The sequence below is a fragment of the Naegleria fowleri genome, assembly GCF_008403515.1.
Source record: "Naegleria fowleri strain ATCC 30894 chromosome Unknown tig9, whole genome shotgun sequence".
Lineage (NCBI taxonomy): Eukaryota > Heterolobosea > Eutetramitea > Acrasida > Naegleriidae > Naegleria > Naegleria fowleri.
In genome coordinates this window covers 325,559-351,165 of record NW_025407941.1, presented here as the reverse complement: position 1 = coordinate 351,165, position 25,607 = coordinate 325,559, and the positions used below count along the sequence as shown (strand labels likewise).

Sequence of the window (25,607 nt, the reverse complement as noted above, 5' to 3'; positions counted from 1 at the left end):
TACTATTACCCTGACAAGATTGAAGACTAAGGACCTTGGGACCTTAGTTAGAATCGCAACTGGATTCGGTGTACAAACACCCCAATAAATTTTTTTGTCATTTTTCGAGCCTTGTGTTTAGTTAAAACCGTTGAAGGTGGACCAAATGATTTTGATTCACCGCCACAGATTTCAGAGCTGTTCTTTTGTGGTATCAAATATCATATTTTTCGTGAATATGAAGTTAAGGGGAGCACACAGTGACTCCCTGTGAAACCTCAAGCCGTTCCCCAACTTTCGGAACATCTTCATACCATTATGGAATCTTTGTTGGCTTGTAAAATTTTGTGAATTGCTTTTTTTCTTCGTTTCTTAACAAATAAGGCCATTCCGTTCTTCCTTAATTCGCCTTTTCAGATTTGTGCGCTCGTAAAACCGAACACCGTTTGTCATCACAACTGAACTATCCGTTCAGAACAGAAACTCAACCGAGATACTGATCCCCCTATTTGCAATCAAAAAATTTCTTGAAACAATCCCACTACTGATTTCTCTGCATTGTCATCCCATGGGATTCCTCCCAAATACTCCCAACAACAACAATAAAATCGTTCCTCAGACCACTTCTAGTCATCCACATGCTGAGAAAGAGGACGACTTTGAGTTGCATTCCACAACGACAGCTCCCGTTCAAGACCGTTTTCATAACAGACCATTCCTCCTCAATGCTCTCTTCTCCTTTAAGAATTTCATCTTTTTGTTTGTGGTCTGCGCGGTTGTGTTGTTCTGCCTGGCGTATTGGCTCACCACTCACTTAATGTCCACACATGTGGCCGCTGAACTCACTCGTGTGATTTTGAGTACCATTCTCCAAAAACTTCAAAATTTGCTGAATGACCGTTTGACCTTAGTGAAGGCTTTAACTGTGAGTTTGTTCAGAGATTGGAAAACTGGACATTTGAAATTTGTGAATGGTTTAGACGTTAATCAGTGGAGTGAACAGGACATTCTTTCAAACCTCTATTACTTGCAAACCAGAATTGTAGATTACAACTTTACAGGTATCCAATTTGTGTTTGGAGAGAATTCCTCATATCCACTCTTGAGGCATGGTGTCCTGACCTCCTATGATCGGAATTGGGAGATTGATAAGTTTAATTTCTTCTATCAGCAGTTGAATAGTACCTCTCTTACCATACAACCATGTAAATTGAAAAGTGGAATCATTGATGGTTCCATCGGTAATCAAAGAACTAGTACCCCCAATAAGGCCAACACTTTGGACATGTGTAACTATCTTTCATCTCCAGAAGCTCTCGGCAATAGCTCACAATTCTTGCTCTCACAGTTTGATTCATTATCAGCCAACATTTCCTATGCATTCATCAAGAATGATTTAATGACGAGAAAACCTCCAACTTTTGTTGCCAATGGTGTGTGGTATCAACCTTACACCACTTCCATCTATAATACTGGTTTGTTTTATGCCATGCCTCTCTATGACATGAATGGCATCTATCAGGGATATGTGTCCACAATATTCAATCTCTTCAAGCTAGCAGGTTGCTTTAAACGTTTCCGTTGCAAGACCAAAGGATTCGTCGTGTTGTCTGAATTCAAACACAATACAGTTTTAGCCTCGACAGCAGGAGGTAAAACTGCAGATGGTTTAGGTCGTTTACACATGTTTGAAATGACCACTAGCAACAGTGGAAAGGTGTTAAAAGCTGCTTTCGATGCTGGAATGGACTTTTATCCAGCAGAGTATTCTGATTTTCAAATTGAAGTCGACGGAGTGTTCTACTTTTTAGCTCATCAACGCTATAAATTAGATTCCATCGAATGGAGAATGACCATTGTTGTGAACGATGACAACTTACAGACTATTCACTACCAACAATTATATGTATCGGTGGGTGTGACAATTGCCTTCTTTGTGGTTGGTTTGTCTTTGTCCTTCATCATCACGTGGATAGTCATTAGACCTCTCATGTTGTTGCAGAAAGATTTCAAGAACATTGCTGTCATGAATTTGGAGAAGGTCGAAAAGCATGATTCCTTTTTCGCAGAATATCACTCCATCTATGGACACCAACATGACATGGTGAATTGGTTGAAGGATATTCGCTCTTTCCTTCCTCAAAGCGTCTTGTTGCAATTGGAACAATCTCAACAACAACCACAAGAAACCACAGAAGGTTCTTCACCAGGCGCATACAAGGTGGATACGTCCATTGCTGTCATCAAACAGAATGATGATAAAGATGTTTCAATGCCTAAACATCATGCTGTGAAAATGTCCTCCGATAGTTTAAATCTTCATCACTCTCAAGAACACATGTCCAACTCAAGTTTGGATACACTAACAAAGCACTCGCATCAACATCATTCTCCTCATCAAATATTTGGCACTGGATTACAGTACTTCAAAACTTGTATCGTCATTTCCATTCATTTTTCAAATCTTAATGACATGCATCCACAAGATATTACTAATGGGTTTGAAAAGTTCATTGGAACTCTCTCACAGATATGTTCAAGTTATAGAGCCAATTTGCAACTTGTAGATCCAAGTAAAATTAGAATACTTGTGGAAAATAGAGCAAGGGATGACATGTTTAAAAAGAAGGCCTTGACCATTGCCCTGAAAGTGGACGCCACCATTCGACAAGTGAATGCCCTTCTTGAGAAAGAGAAGAGAACTTGTTTGGAATTTTACATTTCGGTTTCGAGTGGAAGTTCGTTTTCTGGCAATTTAGGAACTCGTTATCAGAGAATATATGCTTGTATTAATCCAAGTATTGAAAGATCAGATGAAATGTTACTTTTAGCAAAGGAATGTGGTATGAATGTAGTGTGTGATGAAGCAACCATTTCAAACTTTGTGACGGATTATATTTGCCGACCGTTCGAGAAGATGAAATTTGCAACAAGTAATGCTGCCCTCAATCAAGAGAACACTCCTCAATTGATCTATCATGTGATTGGAGAGAGTCTTGTGAAACAAGATGAATGGATGTATGAATTGCAAGAAAAAGAAAACGCAAAACTATTCGAAAAGTTCAACGAGGGAGTCAAGATTTTGTTTTCACATGAAGTTGACTCTCATGCAGTGACATCATCCAAGACAGGAAATACAAACTTGAATACTTCGTGGAATGATCGACTCTTTCATTCTGCCATGATTTTAGAAAAATTCTGTGATGACTATTATTCAAAAACAAAAAAGAAGGATGTGGTGTGTGAAAGATTGGCCTCGAGAATGAGAGAAATGGCCGTTCAGCAGCAAACAATTCCTTATTGTACACAGTTGAAACATCATGTTGAACAAATAATGTAATGAAAATGAACATTATTATCAAACCCGATATAAGCAATTAATTTTATTTCATTCTCAAGCAAGTAATAAACTGCTTGGTGTTTCTTAATTTCGGAAATCACTTGTTTTGAAACATCAACCATCATTAGTTCTCTGAGTGTTCAGAAGAAGTCGGTTCTTCTTCTTCAGAGTCGTCTGTTTCTTCATGTTGTTGCGAATCATCTGACTCTTCTTCTTCTTTATTGGATGAATCTTCATCCTTTTCAAATTGTGCTTCCATGAGCATGTCTTGTTTCTTATCTTTCAACAAATCCTCAAGTTGATCCAATTCCATATCCATTTGAATTTGAAGAGCAATATTGGAATCTATCTTCTCTCCTCGATCAAGTAAAAGCTTGGCATGTTTAAGTCTCTTTTTTCTCCATAAATTGAGTTCAAATTGTTGCTTCATCATTTCTTTTGTCCTCTCTTTGGATAAATGATAAGTTCGTAAGGAAAAGTCTCCATAACATAGAATGGAGGAGATTAATTCACAGAATGTTTTTCTCTTGTATTCTCCAAATTCTCTTTTTTGAACTTCCAATCGCATGTTCATTCTTCGAATGCAACAACATGGACAACAAACGGACACAAAGAGATAGAGTAGAGACATCAATAAGCATGAAGAAATTCCAATGACTAGTTGAAGCCATACATCCAACGAAATGACCATATCCAAAATACCAGAAGATAAAATCTCTGAGCTTGGAGGAGAACTGAGAGACAAGGTGTCAATCATGCAAAATTGTGATTCTTGTTGGAGAGATGGTGAAAAAATTGGATTCCATGGCTTGTAGTCAAAAGCTGTAATTTGAGATTCAGACTTGCACATACATCTGGTCTTGTCTTGAGATGAATCACCCTTATTTCCACATGGTAAGGTTGACAAAATACTCACTTCATTCATTAAATCCAATTGTTGATCATTTGCTTGGGTTTGATTTTTGAAAGAATCTTTCAACTCACACGTGTTGGTGATGGCATTGTAATTTTCTTTCCATTCCAAACATGTCTTTACCACTTCACATAATTGAGTTTCTGGATTGAAATAGTTTCTAGTGGCATTGTACTTGAGTTTGCAATTGACAGGTTTGCACATCAATTTCACAGAGTCATACACTAAATCCTGCGATGGACATTCAGTAATACACAAAACCTTATTTCCAACTCCAAAGATTTTCTTACCATAGGGAGGAACACAATCATCGTGGACCGCTGGTATGTCCGTCTCGATTGAGTTGGATGAAATATTCAGAGTGGTAAAGTTCATCGAGTGAATCAAATCCACCTTTCCATATTGCATGACAGAAAAGGTGCAGTATCCAAATTTGTTTACCACTTGATCCAACAACATGGAAAAGATAAATCGATAGACCTTGTACGATTCTACAGTTTGAGAAATGCCATGTGAAAACATTACAGAATGACAATCCCATTTTGGTAAATTTGGAGTGGAAGTCACACTCGATACACAACATGCATTGGGAATTACGTCAAAATTTCCAGAGCTATCGGCATTGTTGAACACATCAAGAAACATTTCCAAATTCCTATCTCCATGTTTGATTTCATTCACTCCACTCTTTGTGATCACTGGATTTCCAAAGAGACGAATAATTTTCACTCCAGAGCCATCGGTTGGAATTCTCAAAACGATTTGTGAAGTCACAATTTTTTGACAAGTGTATGGATAGGAACGTCTCAAAGTACTACTTGGAAATGCAGTGTTCGAGCTGGTGGTAGAGCTGCTTGGAGAAAAAGTACAACCAATGGCAGTAGAGATGGTGTCTTTTCGAAATTTCTCAAATTGATCCATTGGAGAAGAGCCACTGACTGATGTTAATAACCCAATCTTGTCTGAACATTTGACATTTCGAATGTAGGTCGATGGTGAAATTCCAATTCGATTAATGGAATCTCCAAAATTATATCGTCCGCATAAAAAACCTTCTTGTGTTGGAGTATAATTGTCTGGAATTACAACAAAATCATTTGAGAAAAACATGTACCTGGTGACATCGATCAAATCAGCAACGATCCAAGCTGTCAGACCTGCTCCAGTTTGTTTTTTAACAGTATTTGCGAGGGTAAGAGTTTCTGTTTTGGAAGTCTGAACTGCCCTTATTTGAATCGAGTACTTTGTGTGTGATTTTAGTTTTAATCACACAAGTGAGAGGTGTTTCATTAATGGTTCCATAATAAATCACATTGGATTGAATTCATTCATCATGGGTCGATTGGAAATGAAAAAAAATTGTGAGAAACCAGAATTCACATCATTGATGGATTTGAAACTTACTTGTGGACTATTCATGGATGCATAATAGTAATTATATTTGGTCACATTTTGTTTCATTTCCCTCAAAAAGTACATATTGTTGTTGCCACTTGTGACTGGACAGCACTTTTGATTGGCCATGGCCATACAATTCGAGGATGGCGCATGGATTCGTTCATACGCATTATAGGCAAAACCTCCAAATGTTAAATCATAATTCACTGTTATGGGACTTCTCTCAATTTCCAACAAGACATTCTCTCCTACGGTCCATTGTCTTCCTTGTGAATCCGTAATGATCTTGTTTTTTGGAAGTTGAAAACCAATGAGAGGAGGTGAGGTATCATCCAGAGTGACCACAATTTGCATGGAAGGAACACATGAAGAAGAATCATTTGTTTGTTGAACATTCATCCAATTGGAGGAAGAGGAGGATGTGGTGGATGAATCACATAAATCAATGGAATAAGAAGTTGTTACTGAGGAGGCATGAACGAAGAGGAAGGAATTGTGTTGTGAGAAAGATGATGATTCGGCACTATTCTTGTTGTGGTTGTTGTGGTTGTGGTTGTGGTTCGAAAATAAATAAGGATTGAAAAGCAATAATGATCCCAGTAGGATGCAATAGAAAGAAAAGATGAACAATAATATTATTATTAAGGAAAGATAGGGTTGGATGAAGAGTAACAAGTTAACCACTCTGTGGAGTGTTTTTGAGAGGAATCGTAAAGAAGAGTGGTTGTTGTTTTGAATTCTTCGAAGAATCACTGTTTTGGCCATTTGTTTCGTTACTAAATAAGCAATTTCCTATTTCATCCAAATTCTCAACTTTTAAAGGACAAATTCTTCTGGAAAAACATGATGAATTCTTGCAGCGAATATAGTGTGAATTTTCAATACTCAGTAGAATTCTTCATCATTCCTGGAATAAATAAATAAATCCATCAACAACTGTAATATCAATCATGACCGCAACATTTCAAATTTGATTTTCCTAAACTAATTTGTGAAACAGATATTTATATCATCGTTCAGATATTTCTCAAATAAAAAGCATTAATGATTATTTTCATCGTTAGGTATCATCATGCTCGACAATAGCCACCACTCAATAACACCACCTTCGTAGATGAAAAGGTTCTCGGACTTGAATTGAAAAATAGCCAACAGAGCAAAAAGAATAGAACAACATCAGAATGTGCATCTTCCAGTGAAACAGAATTGAAAGAAATTTACAGCAAGGCTGTAAGTGATTTCATTCGATCATTAATCTTTTAGATTTTGCAATGTTCGTTTTTTTAAATATTTTACAACTAATTCTAAATGTGAATATTTACGTGTAAAGTCCATACTGTTGGAAAATGCATTAGAGGCAATACGAAACTGTTCCTGTCGATACGACATCCATCCATTGCATGTTCGTTCTTCATACTTCTTTCAAACCGATCAAGAGATTGGAAAATCCAATTTTCAGAGACGGGTCTCGAAGATATCTTTGTCGTTGATGTTATTGACAAGCTCAAGGGAGGATGGAAGCCTTCTGAAATTAACTTTCGTGCTGCAACAAGTGGCAGTCAAGATAACTCCCTCTAACCTTATGTAGATCTATTGAAAAGATGTACAACAAAGACGATTGTCAAATCCAAGAAATTCATTCAAGTACCAATCATTGTGAGGAGGAATGGCCTGCAAACAGTGTATGTGAATTTCATTCCAACCTGTGAAGAGATCCAAAGATCTGTCATTCATGTTTACACCTACATATGCTCTAAATTGGGCACTCAGGCTCATCTGGCCTCAAACAAATCCTTAATTCTAAAGGGAAGATTCACACTGAACATGATTCAACGTCTCATGCATAGATATATCAGTACATATGTGATGTGTCCAAATTGTCATCATTTAGATTCAAGATTAATGCGAGACTCTCAACATCGTCTCTATTTCATCCATTGCAATACTTGTTTTTCCCAAGTGCAGGTTCCTCCAATAACACAAGATCACCACCCACTTGCGAGAAATGTTGGATCCTTGAGGAGAGTGCAAGGTCCTGATGTTGAGTTTTAAAAAACAAGTATTAATAGTAGCTCCGCTCAACTTTGGGAACTCCCAAAGTAAATTTTACGGAGTTCAATTTTGAAAACTCCGACGAAAGAGGAAGAAAAATCTGTTTCCAAAAAAAATGAAAAATTTCATTGCTGTCGTTCTTGTTGCTCTAGCGCTCTGCTCTGCTTTGGTCCATGCCGCCATCATCACTGAGGAGGACCATCATACATTGGCCATTGATTTTGATATCATCCAACAAGTAAATTCCAATCCTGAATCAACATGGAAGGCTGGTGTTAATAGAAACTTTGCTGGAAAGAGCCTCGCTGAAGTCAAGCGCTTGTTGGGCTTCCCAAAGAAGGAAGGAAAAATCAGACACACCGAAGAAGAGATGATCACTATTAAACACTATCATCAAGCAAAGATGGACGCTGTTGCTAAAGTTGGTATCAAGGAAGCTGCCAAGGAATTCAAGAGCTTGGCTTTGCCAGATAATTTTGATGCTAGACAACAATGGGGTGAGTTGAACTTGTGTACATTTGATGATGATGTTGAACACAGAATTCACATATAACTTTGGCGATGATGATGATTGGTTTGTGTATGATCTGATCTCCATCCCACGTAGGCAAGTGGTAGGTGTTCGGTTCTTATTGAGAGCTAGGAAACAAGATCACTTTTCATCATCGTGTTTTTGACCATGATTCGAACAGTATTCATCCAATCAGGTATGTACTATCTTTCTGAAATTTATTCACCAACGTAATTTTGCACAATACATGATCATTATGAATGTTTGGAACTAATTCACGACTAATGAACCTTGTTGATTGACCAACAGAAATCAAGAACAATGTGGTTCTTGTTGGGCTTTCTCTGCCTCTGAAGTCTTGTCGGATCGTTTCTGTATTGCTTCCAAGGGAGCCGTTGATGTTGTCTTGTCTCCACAAGACATGGTTAGCTGCGACTACAACGACATGGGTTGTGATGGCGGTAACCTTGATAATGGTTCGTTTTGATAATGATTTACTTTGTGTTCTAAACCATTTAATATGTTTTATCACATGCCGTTTGGCTATTTCATGATTGTACAATTAAAAAAGCTTGGTGGTGGTTGAAGAATAAGGGTATCGTTCCTGATAGCTGCATGCCATATGTTTCAGGAAATGGTGTCACTACTCCTTGCCCAACTACTTGCAATGGTACAAATGTTCCTATTTCATCAAAGCTCTACTATGCGAAGTCTTATCAACACATTTCTCCTTGGATGTGGTGGAAGAAAGTTGAAGAAATCCAACAAGACATCTATGACAATGGTCCTGTTCAAACAGGTAAGTATGTCGAACTTGTAGAATGTATGACTAACATATTAATTCTGCTCAATGTACAATGTACAACTAATTGTAAATCATCATATTAATCAGGTTTTTCTGTATACCAGTAAGTTTGAAAGAATGCATGTTAAATATGTGTTGAATTATTATGCATATTTGAATTTACCTTGGACATGCTTCGCTACGTTTCATCTCGCTGTATCCACCTGAATATACGTTATATTGACATATTGTCCAATTTATTTCTTTCTAAATCAACAGAGACTTTATTAACTACAAGTCTGGAGTTTATACTCATCAAACTGGAAGCTTTTTGGGTGGACATGCTGTCAAAATTGTCGGTTGGGGAGTCACCAATGACGGTACGAACACTCCATACTGGATTGTTGCCAATTCATGGAGTGCTGATTGGGGCATGAATGGATTCTTCTGGATTAAGAGAGGAAATGACGAATGTGGCTTTGAAGACGATGTTTATAGGTAAGGAAAAATTTGGTTAATGTCAAAGTGAATCATAATATTCTTTTAATTGGATGATTTCTTTTCAATTATTTTGAATTGAATCATTTCTTTTCAATATTTTGAATTTTTACAAACAACAGCGGACCTGCTGACCTTTCCAGATTGCCAAAGCAATAAACAATTGATATTTTTGCTAGCTTAATTGATTCCAAAATGGTTTTCGATTCAGCATTTCTTTGCGAAATTAAAATGTACCATGGCCAACAAACTCTCAAGCAAAATTATGATCGAGTTGAACCGATGTGCGTATTCCAGAAAAGCTTTTCAAATACAAAATTTATTTGAAAATTTCCTGAATATTTGCACTGTTGCATTAAGAAAGTCATTGTTTACAAACCAAACGACGAAGGAAGTAATTCGTATTTACGGAGTAAAGTCGGTAGAATAACTCCCACACCCAGGCCAAATACGCCCATCATCAACGAAACACCACCAACTGCCTTATCCTTGGTGTTTTGTGGGGATGTAACAGTGATTTCTTCTTGGTCCTTTTTATCGGTTGACGCTTCGTCTTTTTCAACACCCTTATTGCTTCTAGATTCATCATTCAAATTGGAAGCACCAGTTGAGACTGTTCGAGTTGATTGATACTCTTCTAGGCGTTTTACAAGTTCTGCATTCTTGTCTTGCTCTTCTTTTAACCTCTTTTCTAATGTAATGATAAAATCTTTTTCTCCTAACAAAGATGCTTGCAACTTTTTGATTTCTCTCTTTGAAGAATGATCCAGGGCAACCAATTTCTCCCTCTCAGAAGAAAGTAACAATTCTAATTGTTCTTTTGTTGCTGACAATTCATTGATTTTGGATTCCAACATTCGTTTTTGTTTTTGGAAATCATCCTTGAGTGTTTTTTCTGACTGCATTCTCTGATCTTTCTCAGATTGAGCAGCTTCTTTGAGTTTGGAAATATCATTGTTCAAAGATAAGGAGTGTAACTCTAATTCTTGTATCCTCTTCTCTAACACTCCTCTGATTTCAACTTCTTTAGAGCTTGCAGATGATTTTTCTTGGTTTACTAATTCCTCCAAGTAGTGCATTTTCTTCTCATTCTCTGAAATGTGGTTGAGAAGTCTTTCATTCTCAATAATCATATCATCAACTTTCTTTATAGCATTCATCCTTTCCCGTTCCTCTGTAGACAACGCAACTTCTAGGTCTACAATTTTCTCTGAAAGAACTTTTTGAGCGGAAACCTCTGTTACCAAAGAATTTCGAAGGGATTCTACCGTTGAACGCTCTCTTGTGAGAGATTCATTAAGAGTTGCAATTTCTGTTTTCAACAGATCCTCGTTGTGGCTCTTCGATTCTAGCTCTCTTTTAAGCGTCTGCTCCAAGAAAAGTATCTTTTCTTCTGATTTTTCATTATTGTTTTTCAGCAGAGTTGTTCTTTCAATTTCCTGCAGCAGTTGTTGTTTCAAAACTTTGTTTTCTGACTGCGACTTAAGTACTTGAGCTTCTGACTCTGTTTTTGCTAGATTCAAATTTTCAATATCTTTTTGTAACTGAGCAATTTGATCTTCATACGAATCTATTAGGTACTGTTTCGAGTTAGTTTCCTGAGAGAGTTTCTCTTCCAAATCTGATATAATTCGTGTTGACTCTCGGGCACTTGCTTCTGTCATTTCTCTACTTTTTTGTTCTGTTGAGAGAGTAAATGCTAATTGTTCTTTCAAATTAACCTCAATTTTCAACGACCCTTCCATCTCTTTCAACGTTGCTTTCAGTTCTTCGATTGTTTTGTTCAGTCTTTGAACGGCTGATTTTTCCTCCTGGATCATCTCTTCTTTGAGTTCCAGCTGATTGATCAAATCGAGATTCTTTTCTTTGTACTCTTCTAACTGTTGTTTAAGAGTGTTGTTTTCTAAAGTAAGTCCTCTCACAGACGACAGTAAGGATGATATTTCATTTGACTTATCTTCTCCTTCCAAAGACATGGTTCTGAGAGAAATTAGCTCATTGTTTAAAGATTCAATTTGTTCTGACTTGATCCTGATTTCAGCTTTAAGCAAGTCTATCATGGAGGAGGATTCTTGTCTTGAGTTGAAAAGATCCTGCTCAAGGAGTGTATTCTTGTGCTTGACTTTTTCAATCTCATCAAGATTCAAGGTTATTTGATTGTTTGAAAAAACAAGTTCTTTTGTGAGCTCATCTCGTTCATTAGAAAGATTCTTAATTTCCTCTTTGAAGGTGCCTTGCAATTTTTCTATTTGAGCTTTTAGAGTTTTTTTCTCGTTTTCAAGAAGAGATATTGTATTCTCTAAGTCATTAATCTTTTCTTGATCTGTCTCAGCCGATAATTGGTTCAACAACTCGGTTTGAAGAGATCGTACTCTGTTTTCTAGTTGGATCTTTTCTGATTGCAACTGAGTTATTTGTTGATGTGTACTTTTTAGGTCGTTAGTCAAAACCTCAATCTGAGACACGTTTCTTTCTCGCATGGATGTAAGTTCGTTCCTAAGCGTGTCATTTTCAACTTGGGCCGTTTGTAAGGTAGCCAAAGTTCTGTTCAACTCCGATTTAAGCTTGTCAATGTTTTTTTCTAATTCAATCTTTTCTCTTGTGAGCTTTTCCACTGTTTTTTCGTGGTCTGATTTCGTTTTTTCTAACTTTAACAGCTCTGATCTAATATCTTCGGCAGTGTCTTGATGTCCGGAAATATATGACCTCATTTCCAGCTCCTTCTCTGCAATAAGGCGATCCATATTTTGTTTCTCCAGCTCCAATCTGGTCTGGAGATCTTTCAGTTGTTTTTCTAGGGTTTCTTTTTCATCATTTCTCTTGGAAGCCATCGTATTTAAGGACGCATTAGAGGTAGAGGATGTAGAGCTCTTCAGAGACGAATTGGAATCGCTCCTAACAAGTGGAGGAGGTGAGGCGATGGGAACACTTGATAGGGTGTTGCCTCCCCCACTTGCACCTGAAACCTTTGTCTCTTGTTTGGATGGTGTTCTTTTCAAATTTACCTGTCCTCCATTGGCGTTGGCCGTAGTGGAGATGTTTGATGCACTGCTGCTTGCTGATCCCGTCGTTGTTGTAGAAGATCCATTGCTGCTAAGTGGGGTCTTTGGAGAGGACACAGCGGAAGTTTTTGCCTTGGAAGCAATAGAGGAGATAGTTGCCGTGGAGCTTGAGTTTGATTGAGAGGAGGGTGGTCTAGAAGTGGCAGATGGTTGAATTCTATTGAGAGCAACACTCGGGGTGAGCACAGAGGCTGAATTATTCATCGACGAAGGAGATGCTCTGGAGAGGCTGGACTTGTTAGGAGTTGATGACGTTGTGTTTGATCTTGAGGAAGTCATCTTACTCTGTAGTTGTTGGTGTTCTTGATCTTCAAGAGGGTATATTATTAACTGAAAACCGTTGTTGGAGATTAAAATCCAATGAATGGTACGTCAATTAAAATGTTAAGGCTGTTGCGAAACTATTTTTTTTTAAAAAAGCCATCAATTTTCTAAATTGGGAAATCATAAAAACCTAAAACGCGAAGGCGATAAACACCACGGTTTAAAAAATTAAATAATACTAAAAAGTAATATATGGATGAAACTTTCACAAGCGGCAAGAACATATTAGCTGGGCAATTTAATATCATGTGTTTTTGATGATTCCTTTTTTTCCGATATGGTGTTTGTGAACCTTCAAACGAATTACATCGGAGCAAATCAGAGGGCAACGCGTATAGAGTTCTCGAGAAAAAAATTGAATCGACGACGTTTTCACAGACATCCTCTCCAAAGTGTTTCATCGTTGCCTTCAACTAGAGAATGAGAAAATCACTCGACAGGAAATCACCAACTCCAACCGAAGGTCTTTCTAATACCTCTGACAACGAGAGAAGATTTTCTCTTGGTAAAGAAGAAGAGGAATCATTTGTTGAGACTACCAGCAACAATGTGGATAACAACAACCGCACTCCTTCTGAAACACAACAACAGAATGAGCGGTCGCAAACATCAACTACAGCAGCTCCAATCAACAACACTAGTGTTATTCCGAGTAGTGTGGGAAAGACAATTCCTCCAGTCTATGATGACGTGAATGCTACTCCTGCTGAATTACAAAATCTCGTAGGCTACAAATCAAATGGTGTGGATGACTCGTTGCTGAGAAAGTATATTTTAAATCCGTACATTTATGAAACAAGTATCAAATTATTCCCAAATTGGATTGCTCCAAATATGATCACTTTAACTGGATTTTGCTTTGTTTGCATCAGCTTTTTCTTTTCGTACATTTATACTTGGGGAGGATTCCACATGTACTATTGTCAACACGTTCATTTTCTTGGTGAAGTTGGAGGAATGAAATCCATCATCCCAAATACCACTTATCACCAAATTGCTACTTCATGTGTTTCGGAACAAGTCGATTTCTTTTCAGAGAGAAACTTAACATCTCCTTTTAATGCCTCTCTTTCAACACTGGAAAATTTCAACAAAAACTTTGTCACAAATACGTTCTTAATGGGTTATCTGCCACGTTGGGTGTTTTTCATTAATGCACTCTGCATTTTCCTTTATCAAACGTTCGACAACCTGGATGGAAAACAAGCAAGAAACATGAAACAAAGCTCACCTCTTGGCGAGATGTTTGATCATGGCGTTGACGCTTTGACATGCACGTTGGGAGGAATGGCCTTTTTAGCAACCGCAGCAGCCGGAAATTATGGTGTTTGGACATTATCAGGTGAGTTGTTACATGTAATGCATGATACCTGGTTGACAATTATTTCTTTTAAATTATTGTTTTCAAATTCAATTCAAATTTCAATTTTTATAAGACACTTTCAGTATTGATGTGAAATGGTTTTATTTATTACTACTCCTATTCTCGGGAGATTTACCATTTATTACAGCAACATGGGAGGAATCACATATTGGATATTTATACTTGGGTTATGTCAATGGTCCTATCGAGGGCGTTTTGTCAATTGTTTTTTCTCAATTAATTGGGTTATTTGCTGGTGCCTGGATTTTCCAATGGCAACCTCTAGGGTTTGTTTGGGAGTACTGCCCACCAGTTCATTTGATTTGCATTCTTGGATCATTCTCTCTTGCAATTGTTTCTGCCATCATGAATATGAAAAAAGTGTGTTTCAAAGAGAGATCTCTCAAACCAATTATTGAACTTTTCCCATTTTTTTGCTTTATTACATTCATTATTCTAGCATTCTTAATTAATACCCAAGCACTAAACACTATTCCGCTTGTTGCTCTATTGGGCTTTTGCTTCCAATTTGGGTATCTCTCAAGTAACATTACTTTATCTCATTTATTGAAAAGAAAGCTTCCAAATGTCCTCGACATTAGATATGTCATTATTTTTGCGCTTCAATTATGCAGCGTATTTGCTGGAGTATGGGGACTTGCGTTTTACACAGTAGTTACTGCTTTAATTTACTTCAATTTTGTGCTAAGTGTTTGTCACACTGTGGCTGGATTTTTAAGAATTAATGTGTTGACTATTACTCCTCCAAAAACAATTGTAGAGGCCCCAGTTACCTCTTCGACGAATACCTTGGCAAACCATTAAGATCCTATTGTTTTTTGAGAAGATGACAATAATATTATTATACTCATATTATTAGTAATATTAGAAAAACTGTTTGAGTCATAAAGCCAGAACATGGAGCATTCAGATTCATTCTAAATTGTTTATTAATGTCAAATTCACGACTCAGTTGTGGATTCTCTTCCTTGTGAATTGGCTTGATCAAGCGAAGGTGCAAGGAAAATGTTTTGTAAACTTCTGTGCTATTGCTGGATTTTTTTTCTCCGAGAATGCTTTTGATTGGTCGGAGAGCCAAACAGGTAATTTGTAGTGAAAAAATGCCTTCTTTCAACAACGAGGAAAGGACAATCCCAACTCAAGGCACACTCAAACCCTCTCAATCGTCCACTACCACAAGACTTGATGTCAACACGCGTGATTCCAATCATCACATACGTTCGGAAACGACATCTTCCTACACAGTTTCAAATGTTTCCAACAAACTGCCAACAAAAAGTGACTTTGAAAGGTCTTTGAAGCCAACAACAGTAACATCCCGTACCTCCGACCATCAGCAGCAACCTCTGATGGACAAGTGGAAAGTGCACTTTAATTCTCAGCACTCTCTGCAACCACAACAATTTTCAAATTTAGATCCACTCACTTACCGTTTCTTTAATAACGGCTCCACCATTCCCATCAGTAATATTCTGCAAAATCAAGCCTCCAACATTGATGGACAATATCCTTCCACATTGCCATTTCAACAATGCGCGGTGAGAGAGTCCAATAGCACTATACAGCAAAATGTTCAAATTCATGAATTAGTACAAATCAGACCAAATGAAACGCGACTTGAGCCAATACTGCACCAGCAGGAGCCAAATGAAGAAATTTTACCCAGGTTCGCCGACGAAGATATGACGAAAAACATGTCTTCCTTACAAGCAAATTCAGAGGTATGCAAGACATATGCATCTTCAAGCTTGGCTGGGAGTAATACACCAATAGGTGAGGAAATTTTGCGACATCCAATTTCATGTGAAAGGTGTCGTAAAAGACATACAAAATGTGACAAAATTCTTCCTATGTGCATTTATTGCAAGTCAAATGGTTTGGAATGCATTTATATGACGCCTAAGAAATTGAGGAAAAATTATATTTCAGAAAGTGTAGATTTGAATAAGATGGATGATAGTGGTGTCATACAAAGTGGTATTGGTGCCAACCATAAGTCTTCATCAACAACCAATGTTCATCCTCCATCAAAGTTTAAAGTCTATAAATTTAGTTTAAACGGTAAAAAATCAAGAAAGAAAAAACAAAATGAAAATGTCTCATCAATATCCGAAAGTAATACAACTATGGCTGCACCTATCAGTAGTATTAATACGAGTAACAGTAGTGAAAGTGTTAGCAATCAACCCCTAACCAATTTGGAAAAAGTTGATGGGTCTTCTTCAAAATCATTATTAATGCAATATTCTGATTCTGATATTCACATGCTTTTGAAGAGCTTGAGGACAGGAATTTATGAATATTATTCATGCTATATTGCGTATGTTTCAATTATTTAATTCTGAGAGTTCAATTGAATCCAATTTTATTTTTACAGATTTGGAACTACATTTGTATCACTCAAAACGATTGAGAATGTTTTTTCTCAAACCAGTAATGATGACATACCATATAGAATGGTATTATACCCCGATGATGTTATGGCATTATTGTATGCCATACATGCATTGAACGCTTTTTCATTCCAAAAACACGATATTTCAACCAAAAGCTTTCAAAGATGTCTTGAACTATTGCAGTATGACTCTTCTTCAGTTGAGAATATTTTATATTCCACTGGATTATTTACACAGATGGAATCTAGTGCCAATTTGTTGTGTCTTTCGAATTCTCCCGAGCAATCACTATCCATGTACTTTACTAACACTAATAGAGATGAATCATCATTATTTCTTATTGGAACAAGACTTGTTCTTGTGCAATATAGTCTGTGCTTGGGGAAGATAGAGGCGGCATCTTTTTTTATGAGTGAAGCAGATTTAATGTTAGGACGAAGATTCAAAGTGTTCAAAGACAAATCGTTTTTGCCAATATTTATTAATGAGAATGGTGATGTTCGTATTAACTCTCTGTTTGATGGTTGTACATTTGATGAGGCTTCTGTGTTGAGGTATAGACTAATTTGTGGCGTAAAACTTGATGACGTAAGATTTTTAATAGAAAAAGGAATGGAATATATTGATTTTGAGGGAGTGGTATCAGAGTTCAAATCGTATTCAAGAACTAGCTCTGTATTAGGAGATGATATCCGATTTTTATTTAATTCATTTGTAAATAGATACATACTTAGCACGTACCTTTTTATAACAGGATCAGTGACATCAGAAATTCTAGATCTGCTATCTGCTCCAATTGTGCTCTCAGAGACATCTCCTTTTTCCATAATGAAGATTTTAGATTTTGCAAATACCCAATTAGAACAAGGAACTTTAGCCTTTTTTTCACCTAACACTCCTGCAAGTTTTCAAGTATTAGAGCAGAGCGGAGAAAGCTCACTATCTATAACTGAAGTACATGATTACTACAAGCTTCTAGGCATATTTCGAACCATATTTATTGCAAGTTATAGCATGCTTGTTTTACATGAGACAGTATTGAATTTTACAAATCCTTTAATTTTACATCCAACTAATATTACTCGTCACTTGAAAATTACTATTGAACAAATTGAAAGGTTGGAAAAATATCGAAATGGATTTGCAGATCGATTAAGTGATCTGTTTGCTTCTCTTCCTGATTATACCATACAATATATCAGCTTGCTAGTGATGGCAGTATTTACTTCATGTAAGATTCATATAGACATGCTGAAACAAGTCGACACCAACCAAGAGACACGCCATGTTGATCCAATTCTCATAAGGCGAGCAAAGAGTGACCTTCGCGTGCTCAATATTTTAAACACCAAATTTCCTGAACTATTTCGAACGAAGGCAATTAAGGATTTTCTGACCGAATCAGAGAAGATTTTTCAATCTCAATAAATTCTGCTGACATGCTTGTCCTTACACCATGGATTCAGCAATGTTCGCTTGTAAAAATCCTCAAATTTCAGAATTCCCAACACAAAAGGAATACAAGTTTGGAGAGTGTTCTTTGCATTTTTTGTTTGTTTGGAGAAGGTGAAGTTTCCATCACAACAAAAAAAATGCAAAATCCCATTAACTTTAGATCTGCTGGCACAATGAACCAGGCCCAATCATCATCAGCTGGATCATCGTCGGGTAGTGGTGGAAATGGAGCCAACAACAACAACACTACTACTACTACTACATCAGCAGGTACTCAAAAAAAGCAACATAAATATCCAAAGAGGCTGAGCCAAAATATGGAGAAAAGGGCCGAAGGATCTGCTGGTGCATCATCATCCAGGCCAACAACATCAAGTTTATCTAAAACTAGAGTCGAAGAAATGTATAATAGCAGAACCAATCAAGATAGAGATACTAGGAATGCTTCTCCGATTATTCCGTTGAGAAACTTTAATAACTGGGTAAAGGGAGTGTTGATTTATAAATATGTACCGATGCAGTCAGTGGTATTAGATATCAGTTGTGGAAAAGGAGGTGATCTTTTCAAGTATCATTTTCGTAACATCAAATATTATGTCGGAGTTGATATTGCTCACGCTTCTCTTGTGGACTGCACTTCAAGATATAATGAAAATTCAGCACAGTTTAAATTCCCAATCACACTTATACATGCTGATGTTGGAAAGGTAAGTCATGGTACAAAATGAACGATTTTCACGTTTCATTGTCTTTATTGATTAATAGACGAGTATTGATCCTGTGTTGCCAAGAGGATTGCTTTTTGATGCTGTCAGTTGTCAGTTTGCTGCTCACTACATGTTTGATACAGAAGAGCATGCAAGAATGCTCCTTAGGAATGTTACAGATCGCTTGAAAAATGGAGGCAAATTTATTCTCACCACATCTGATGCCTATGTGCTTGTTAAAATGCTCAGAAATGTTCAAGGATATACCCTCAAGAATGATGTTTTTGAAGCTACATTCCATTGTGCTCCTGACAAATCTTTTCCTAACGTTTTTGGTAATCGTTATGATTTTCAATTGATCGATGCTGTGGATTTGTGTCCAGAATATCTTGTTCCTCCAAAACACTTCATCGACTTGGCCAGAGAATTTAACTTACATATTGTAGAGCATTTGAACTTCCATGATTTCTATGAAAAGTATGGAAGCAATCAAGAAACTAAGGTCAATGTCAAACCAGAACTGAAGTTGGAGGGCATGACAGAAGACCTTTGGACTGCCATCTATTTGTACAGAGCTTTTGTTTTTGAAAAGAGAGGTGGCCCAGTTCCCCAAGATCAGTTTCAACTTCCAACTGGATACAAAAAGCTTGCTGCTTCTGACATTATTTCATTGAAGTAACTTAAATAAATTGTTTAATTGACATTCATAACAGCTTTTATGAATTTGTAACACTACAACATAAGAACCCCAGTAACGTATACAGGGGTGGGAGTGACAGGTAACGAGATCTCTCGAGCCAGGAGAAAAAAATTGGCTGGACGGGAAATTTAATTTTTTTTTCTCAATACCACCTGTATACGTTTATGTTGTAGTGGTTGCACGTTTGCCTAAAATCTCTTCGTAAAGTGTTGACTCAATTAATGTAATAATGGTTTACTTTTTCGGAATCTCAAGATTTGGCATGATTACCTTTGTGGTACAGGCCAATAAATCTGGATCTGTCACTAAACAATTATAAAATTCCACACCATCCGATTTGTCAAAACATTTTTGAATTTGTTCAGCACACATGACAGATGCAGCACAAGTACTAAAGCACATTTCATTGACAGCTCCATCTCCTGCATTCCATTGGTCTAATTGATATTCTGGTAAACATTCCTTTCTAATAAGAGTGTTTAACTTTTGTGCCAAGTCTTTTTCCAGAATAATTGGCTTTGAATCTTTGACATTAAAGTTAATTTTTGAACCAAATTGTTGTCGACTGAACTGTGAAAGTTGATACCACTTTTCAAGCGAAACTTTTGGATCAAGGTGCAACAATTGTTGCATTCGTTGGCCCATCAATGAAATTGCTTGATGATTTCTTGCTAAAAAGAGTCCCACAGCTCGAGAAGGTTTTTCTTTCAAACTCTCCTCCAAATTATTGGGATTAGCCCCTCCGAATAATTCGTTCATTTTGTTCTTTGTTTCCGATTCCTCTTTTGTTTTCAAAATTTCATCAGTGATAAGATCGAGTTGTTGTGTGTCCAAGTCAAAACTTTGATTAGTTTGTGGAGAGTCTTTGTAAAATTTCGGAATGGCTTTTGATGTTTTAAGAGGACCATAGAATTCTCTGTTCACCAAATTTCCCATGCAAGTATTATATAATGAAGTGAGAATGTTATGTTTGAGCTTGTTGGAAGGATCTTGAGCAGCTGCCTTTTCAGCTGCTAAAATTTGTTTGTTACAATCAAACGAATCAAAAAGAGAAGCAAAGAGAGTTTTGAAGAGTATTCTGGCAAGGTAACTATCTTCTTCATGGAATGAAGACCCTTCCGATGAGGTAGATGATGACGATTGTTTGTTGGACATTTTTTCTCTCTGGAATGAAAAGTATAGTTCATGTGAAATTCAAGAGAGTGTAGCAATTACACGATGGTCCATCATTGAAAGCATGCATTAATAAGGTCAGTTGTAAATTATCTGCAGATATCTATTCTTCTTCAAGAATTGGAAATTGATGATTCATTTATTGATTCAATGCCTTTTTCCCATTTGATACATTAATACCAGCAAATATTGCCACGCAGTCTAATTGAGAAGGAATTCTCTTTCTTCGTTTGGTGTTCTTAGGTTTTCTTGGTGAGGTTCGTTTTGGTGGAAGTACTGTGATCAAATCGTCTGGAGTAACAATATTGGGTTCTTCTTTGTCACTTCTAGGAGTGTAGTGATCTTGGTTGTTTGAGATTGTTGTTGAGAACTTAGGGGCTTTGCGTTTTTTGGTGGATGTTTTCTTAGGTTTTGGAGATGGTTCATCAGAGTGATTTTCCACGTGTGGACTTTCTTCGGTGGTCTCTTTTGAAAATCCAGGAGGAGGTGTATAATAATATTTGTGAACAATGGGAATGTCTTGAGGAGCATTTTGACTCTTTTTGTTGGGAGGAGTGTGGTGTGGTGTAGGATTTTTTCTCCAGCCCATTAATTTCCCTTCAAGTTCAACATCTAGTGTGGGAATGTCTTCTTCTTCTTCACTGGAGTCATCCTGTTTAGATTTCTTTGATTTGCTGTAGGAAGTGATAGAGGTTTGAGAAAGTTTTTTGGATTTTGTTGAAGGGGTGATTGTCTCATTCTTCTTCTTCGTTCGTCTTGGCTTTTCTTCCTCCTCTTCAGGTATATAGTTTGCCTCATCACTTTCTTCATCAGTACTAATGTCATATTTCTTTCTCTTCTTTGGAGTTTTCTTGGTTGAGCTGTTTTTTCTTTTTGGAGCTTTCTTTTTTGGTGTATCACTTGGAATATCCTCTTCTTCAATTGGCTGTTGTTCATCTTCATCTGAGCGATAATTATGATTCTTGGCAGAATTTTTGCTGGTGATTCGTTTCTTAGAAGAGGGCGATGGTTCATCGTCATGGTGATGTTTGTCATCTTCATCTTGAGGTGGTTGAAAGAGATCGTCATTGTCAAATCCTCCTCCTCCTACATCCATAAAATCATCATTTTGAGGAGGAATAGGGGAAAAATGTTTTTGCTTATCGGGTGATTTCTTTTCAAAGCTTTTGTTAACATTGTCACGAACTGTAGAGGTTTGATTCTTAGACTTGGGGCTTGTTAAGGATTTTTCCAACCTTAAAAACTCTTTTTTTAACAAGTCATCCCAATTCTTGGGAAATGGCCCATCTGCACTATTACAAAATTTGTCTAAAAACTCTTTTCCTACTACATTCAAGTTTTCAGAATTTCTCTCATGATTCATCTCAGAAGCTAGAACATAGGTTGTTTCATTTTCTGACCGTACGGTCTTTGGATTGATACGATGCACAATAAATGATGATTTGTAGGTTCTATCTGAGTCTGGACTAGTTTTGCCCATCAAATAAACATAGAGTTTGTCATTGGGAACATGCTCAAAAACAAAACTCCAAGAATATAGATCAACCTTCGATAAATGTTTCTCACTTTCTAGAGTGCTTTGAATTTGAACAGGAGAACGAGGTACAATCTCAGAAGTGTTCGTTTCTGTCTGTATTTCTTGATTTTTCTGCATGTCTCCATGATCAGAAATTAAATGATCCGAAGGTTCTGCATCATCTTCTTCCGCTTGTTTAAGTGGTTCAGAGTGATTTTCATGTTTATCATCTGCTTTCATTTCATTGTCTTCGTGTTCTTCATCTTCATTATCGTCCTCTACAACATAGACAATATCTCCATTAGAGTTTGTGGTACTATGAGCATCACTTCGTTTTGACTTTATCAGCTCAAAAGATGCCTCATCCAATTTTAAGATGGAAGGATGGACAGACTCTTCAACAACTTGGTTGCTCATGAAAGTATCATCATCGATTGTGACTGGAGAGTTAATGTTGTTTCCAGCATTAGGATCTTTCAAGTCTAATTCTTGCGTTTTTCTGAAGGGTGTGTGAATTTGTGGTAAAATAGACTCGTCTTGCAGTTCTTGTAGTTGTTGAGCGATTTTTGGATCTTTCTTGGCCAATGCATCAATAACATGATTTGGTAATTTTCTTAGTAAAACTTTAGGCAATGGTTGATTTTCAAATGCTGCATGAACTTGTTGACGAATATTCAAAGATTGATTTGATGATGAATTTTGGTTTGGCCCCATGGAAGGTTGTTGAAGAATATTGTGAGGGCTTGAATTTGTGACAACAGGTTGATGATGAACAGGATGAAGAGAATGAAATTGTTGATTATGGTGATAAGGATCTTGCTGTTGATGAATGATGTGGCTTGGTACAGGTGGCATCGAATGATGATTTACAAACGCTCCTTCCATCGATTGAGGCGTATTTTGTACATTGTTGGACGGTGGAGGGCGGTTCATTGGAATAGATTCGTTCTGAATTGCAATTTGATTTGTGTGCATAAACTGCTCCGAATATGTTGGTTGCTGTTGGTTAAACATTATGACATTGTTTGGGATGATGTCATGCATCGCTTGATGAGTTGCAATTATGGGGGATGGTGTGGCAGCTCGTACAATCGGCTTTAACTTTCGGAACACTTGATTTTTAGGAATTTCATCCATATCTTCTCTTCGTATTCGCTTATTGATCACTGTTGAAGATTGTCCAGATATGAATGGAGCATTATGCGACGTGGTTGGTTGGTTGGTGTTTGAATAATTTAAATTGCTAGGGGGTATGGGATATAGTGGAGCCTGTTGTAAAGGTTGTTGTTGTGATAATACTTCTCTCATGGTCATACCTTGTGGTTGAGTGATCGTACCTAAATGTTGTTGTTCGTGATGATGATGATCGGTTGGGAAGTTGTGTGATGCGGTGTTCGGAATTACAGAATAAATAGGTTGTTGTGGTGGTTGCTGTAGAATGGTCGAAGTTGGTGGTACTGAAGTGTATTGGAGAGGTTGTTGATTCAGGTGATGATTCGATCCAAGCATGATCATTCCATTGTGTTGTTGTTGCTGATGGTGGAGCAGCGGCGGTTGAAACGAATTGCTGCTTGTGAAATGCTGCATTTTTATTTTAAACTTTTAAAAAAAAAGGCGGTTCAACGAAATCGAGGTTTGTTTTTAACTGTGATGAATGAACAATAATCCTTCGTAAGAATCAGAAACACAATCCTTGTCTTTATACAATTTGTGTGTTATTTATCACGCTCAAATATTTACATCAACATTCTTAAGCTCTGGTTTCAATAGAACCTTAATACATTCGTCCTTGTAATTGGCAAACATGTCATAGGCCTCAGCTGCCTGAGAGAGTGGAACTTGATGTGTAATCACAAATGTAGGGTCAATGTTCAATTCACCACTCTCGAAAATCTTCAACAAGTGCTTCCAATACTTTTGAACAAAGACTTGTCCTCCTCTCCATTTCAAAGACTTTTCCATCAAGGCACCAACAGCGAAATGGTTACAATAGCCCATGTAGTCTCCAACCACAGAGAGACGACCAGCCTTCTTGCAAGAAATGATCATGTCATTGAGAACCTGAGGTGAATCTGTTTCGAGTCCAATCTTTCTTTCGAGGGTGTGAAGAAATCCTCGTTCGAATCGGAAACCAACACAATCAATACAAACATCTGGGCCTCCTGGAATTAGCTCCTGAATGGCCTTAACAACACCTCCATCGACATTGGACCAGTTATGGAAATTGATGGTGTTCAATTTCACATTACTTGTGGAGCTTGAATATTCTTCTTCGGTGAATGATGGTCCGCCAAAAGTCTTTCTAAAGAATTTGGGAATGTGCTCCTCAGAGGATGAAGAGACGCCACCAGTGGTTCCAAAACCAAAGGCATTCTTCAAACCTTCCTTCACAGACTCGCTCTTATTTCTAATTCCTCCTAGTTCGTTCAAATTGCCAAAGACTTGTCTTGCCTTCTCCAATCGATACTCTTCCCCATCAATGAGAACCACCTGAGAGGCACCACGATAGAAACACCACATGGTGGCCATCAAACCCACAGGACCCGCGCCCCAGATGCAAACCTTATCGTTGAAGGTGACTTTACCAAGTTCGGTTGCGTGGAACCCTGTACAAGCAATGTCAGCAAGCAAGATTAGAGTTTCATCCTTAATGTTTGGATTGGAAACCACAAGAAGATTTTGATCACCGTAGGGAACCCTTAAAAACTCAGCCTGATACGATTGGATATTGTAAAGAATCTTTCAATTAGCATTCACACTTACCTGTCCACCAGCGTAGGCACCTGTCAAATGTGAGTAGCCGAATAATGCAGCAGTACGATGTCCATACATCATTTCCATTGCTCTGCTTGGATTGGTTCTGTCGCAACAACTAAATTGTTGCTTTTGACAATATTCACACTGACCACAGCTAATGACAGCTGAAACAACAACCTTGTCGCCTTTCTTTACATTCTTCACTCTGTTCATTGAATTTCATGAGTGTCAATTAAATGGTATTACCAATACAAAAGTAATACATACCCTGGACCAACTTCTTCGACAACTCCTACAGCTTCATGACCAAGAATGTCGCCCTTCTCCATTCCTTCAAACTCTCCAAAGTATAAATGAAGATCGCTTCCACAAATGGTGGATGTGGTCACTCTCACAATGACGTCTGTGGGATCAGTGATCACTGGGCGAGGGACCACATTGACCTTCACCTTGCTCTTTCCCATCCATTGCAGAGCGTGCATGGTCTCTGATGGATGTTTCTTGTACTCAGTGGAAGGAAAATGGATTTCCTGAGTCGCTTGTGTTGAATAATCTGGCATTTTGATGATGTTAAATGATTTTTTCGTTAGAAAACTTCAAGAGGTATCCTCAAACAATGGTTTCAGGAGTGTAATAATGGTGTGATACAAAATTGGGC

General features: G+C 37.4%; 10 protein-coding genes across 10 annotated transcripts; 5 read left to right on the top strand and 5 right to left on the bottom strand.

The window, feature by feature from the left end:
• Window positions 1–547: 547 nt before the first annotated feature.
• Window positions 548–3,319, top strand: FDP41_011346 (uncharacterized protein; the record flags this gene model as incomplete). The annotated part of the gene is made up of 1 exon (XM_044701744.1): window positions 548–3,319. The coding sequence occupies one exon, from the start codon at window positions 548–550 to the stop codon at window positions 3,317–3,319; it is 2,772 nt and encodes a 923-aa protein (XP_044567129.1).
• A 124-nt stretch (window positions 3,320–3,443) lies between these two features.
• On the bottom strand, window positions 3,444–5,984 carry FDP41_011345 (uncharacterized protein; the record flags this gene model as incomplete). The annotated part of the gene is made up of 2 exons (XM_044701743.1): window positions 3,444–5,474; window positions 5,637–5,984. The coding sequence occupies 2 exons, from the start codon at window positions 5,982–5,984 to the stop codon at window positions 3,444–3,446; spliced, it is 2,379 nt and encodes a 792-aa protein (XP_044567128.1).
• Window positions 5,985–7,797: 1,813 nt separating this feature from the next.
• FDP41_011344 (uncharacterized protein) lies at window positions 7,798–9,634 on the top strand (the record flags this gene model as incomplete). Its single annotated transcript, XM_044701742.1, has 8 exons — window positions 7,798–8,179; window positions 8,290–8,296; window positions 8,375–8,389; window positions 8,503–8,669; window positions 8,765–8,992; window positions 9,086–9,101; window positions 9,257–9,475; window positions 9,598–9,634. 8 exons carry the CDS (start codon window positions 7,798–7,800, stop codon window positions 9,632–9,634), a joined length of 1,071 nt encoding a protein of 356 aa, XP_044567127.1.
• Window positions 9,635–9,846: 212 nt separating this feature from the next.
• On the bottom strand, window positions 9,847–12,816 carry FDP41_011343 (uncharacterized protein; the record flags this gene model as incomplete). Its single annotated transcript, XM_044701741.1, has 1 exon — window positions 9,847–12,816. The coding sequence occupies one exon, from the start codon at window positions 12,814–12,816 to the stop codon at window positions 9,847–9,849; it is 2,970 nt and encodes a 989-aa protein (XP_044567126.1).
• A 465-nt stretch (window positions 12,817–13,281) lies between these two features.
• FDP41_011342 (uncharacterized protein) lies at window positions 13,282–15,049 on the top strand (the record flags this gene model as incomplete). Its single annotated transcript, XM_044701740.1, has 2 exons — window positions 13,282–14,203; window positions 14,298–15,049. The coding sequence occupies 2 exons, from the start codon at window positions 13,282–13,284 to the stop codon at window positions 15,047–15,049; spliced, it is 1,674 nt and encodes a 557-aa protein (XP_044567125.1).
• Window positions 15,050–15,345: 296 nt separating this feature from the next.
• On the top strand, window positions 15,346–18,069 carry FDP41_011341 (uncharacterized protein; the record flags this gene model as incomplete). Its single annotated transcript, XM_044701739.1, has 2 exons — window positions 15,346–16,565; window positions 16,623–18,069. The coding sequence occupies 2 exons, from the start codon at window positions 15,346–15,348 to the stop codon at window positions 18,067–18,069; spliced, it is 2,667 nt and encodes an 888-aa protein (XP_044567124.1).
• Window positions 18,070–18,233: 164 nt separating this feature from the next.
• On the top strand, window positions 18,234–19,482 carry FDP41_011340 (uncharacterized protein; the record flags this gene model as incomplete). The annotated part of the gene is made up of 2 exons (XM_044701738.1): window positions 18,234–18,803; window positions 18,862–19,482. 2 exons carry the CDS (start codon window positions 18,234–18,236, stop codon window positions 19,480–19,482), a joined length of 1,191 nt encoding a protein of 396 aa, XP_044567123.1.
• A 255-nt stretch (window positions 19,483–19,737) lies between these two features.
• FDP41_011339 (uncharacterized protein) lies at window positions 19,738–20,658 on the bottom strand (the record flags this gene model as incomplete). The annotated part of the gene is made up of 1 exon (XM_044701736.1): window positions 19,738–20,658. One exon carries the CDS (start codon window positions 20,656–20,658, stop codon window positions 19,738–19,740), a length of 921 nt encoding a protein of 306 aa, XP_044567122.1.
• Window positions 20,659–20,815: 157 nt separating this feature from the next.
• On the bottom strand, window positions 20,816–23,779 carry FDP41_011338 (uncharacterized protein; the record flags this gene model as incomplete). Its single annotated transcript, XM_044701735.1, has 1 exon — window positions 20,816–23,779. The coding sequence occupies one exon, from the start codon at window positions 23,777–23,779 to the stop codon at window positions 20,816–20,818; it is 2,964 nt and encodes a 987-aa protein (XP_044567121.1).
• A 141-nt stretch (window positions 23,780–23,920) lies between these two features.
• Window positions 23,921–25,509, bottom strand: FDP41_011337 (uncharacterized protein; the record flags this gene model as incomplete). The annotated part of the gene is made up of 3 exons (XM_044701734.1): window positions 23,921–24,904; window positions 24,956–25,154; window positions 25,217–25,509. 3 exons carry the CDS (start codon window positions 25,507–25,509, stop codon window positions 23,921–23,923), a joined length of 1,476 nt encoding a protein of 491 aa, XP_044567120.1.
• Between the last annotated feature and the right edge of the window lie 98 nt (window positions 25,510–25,607).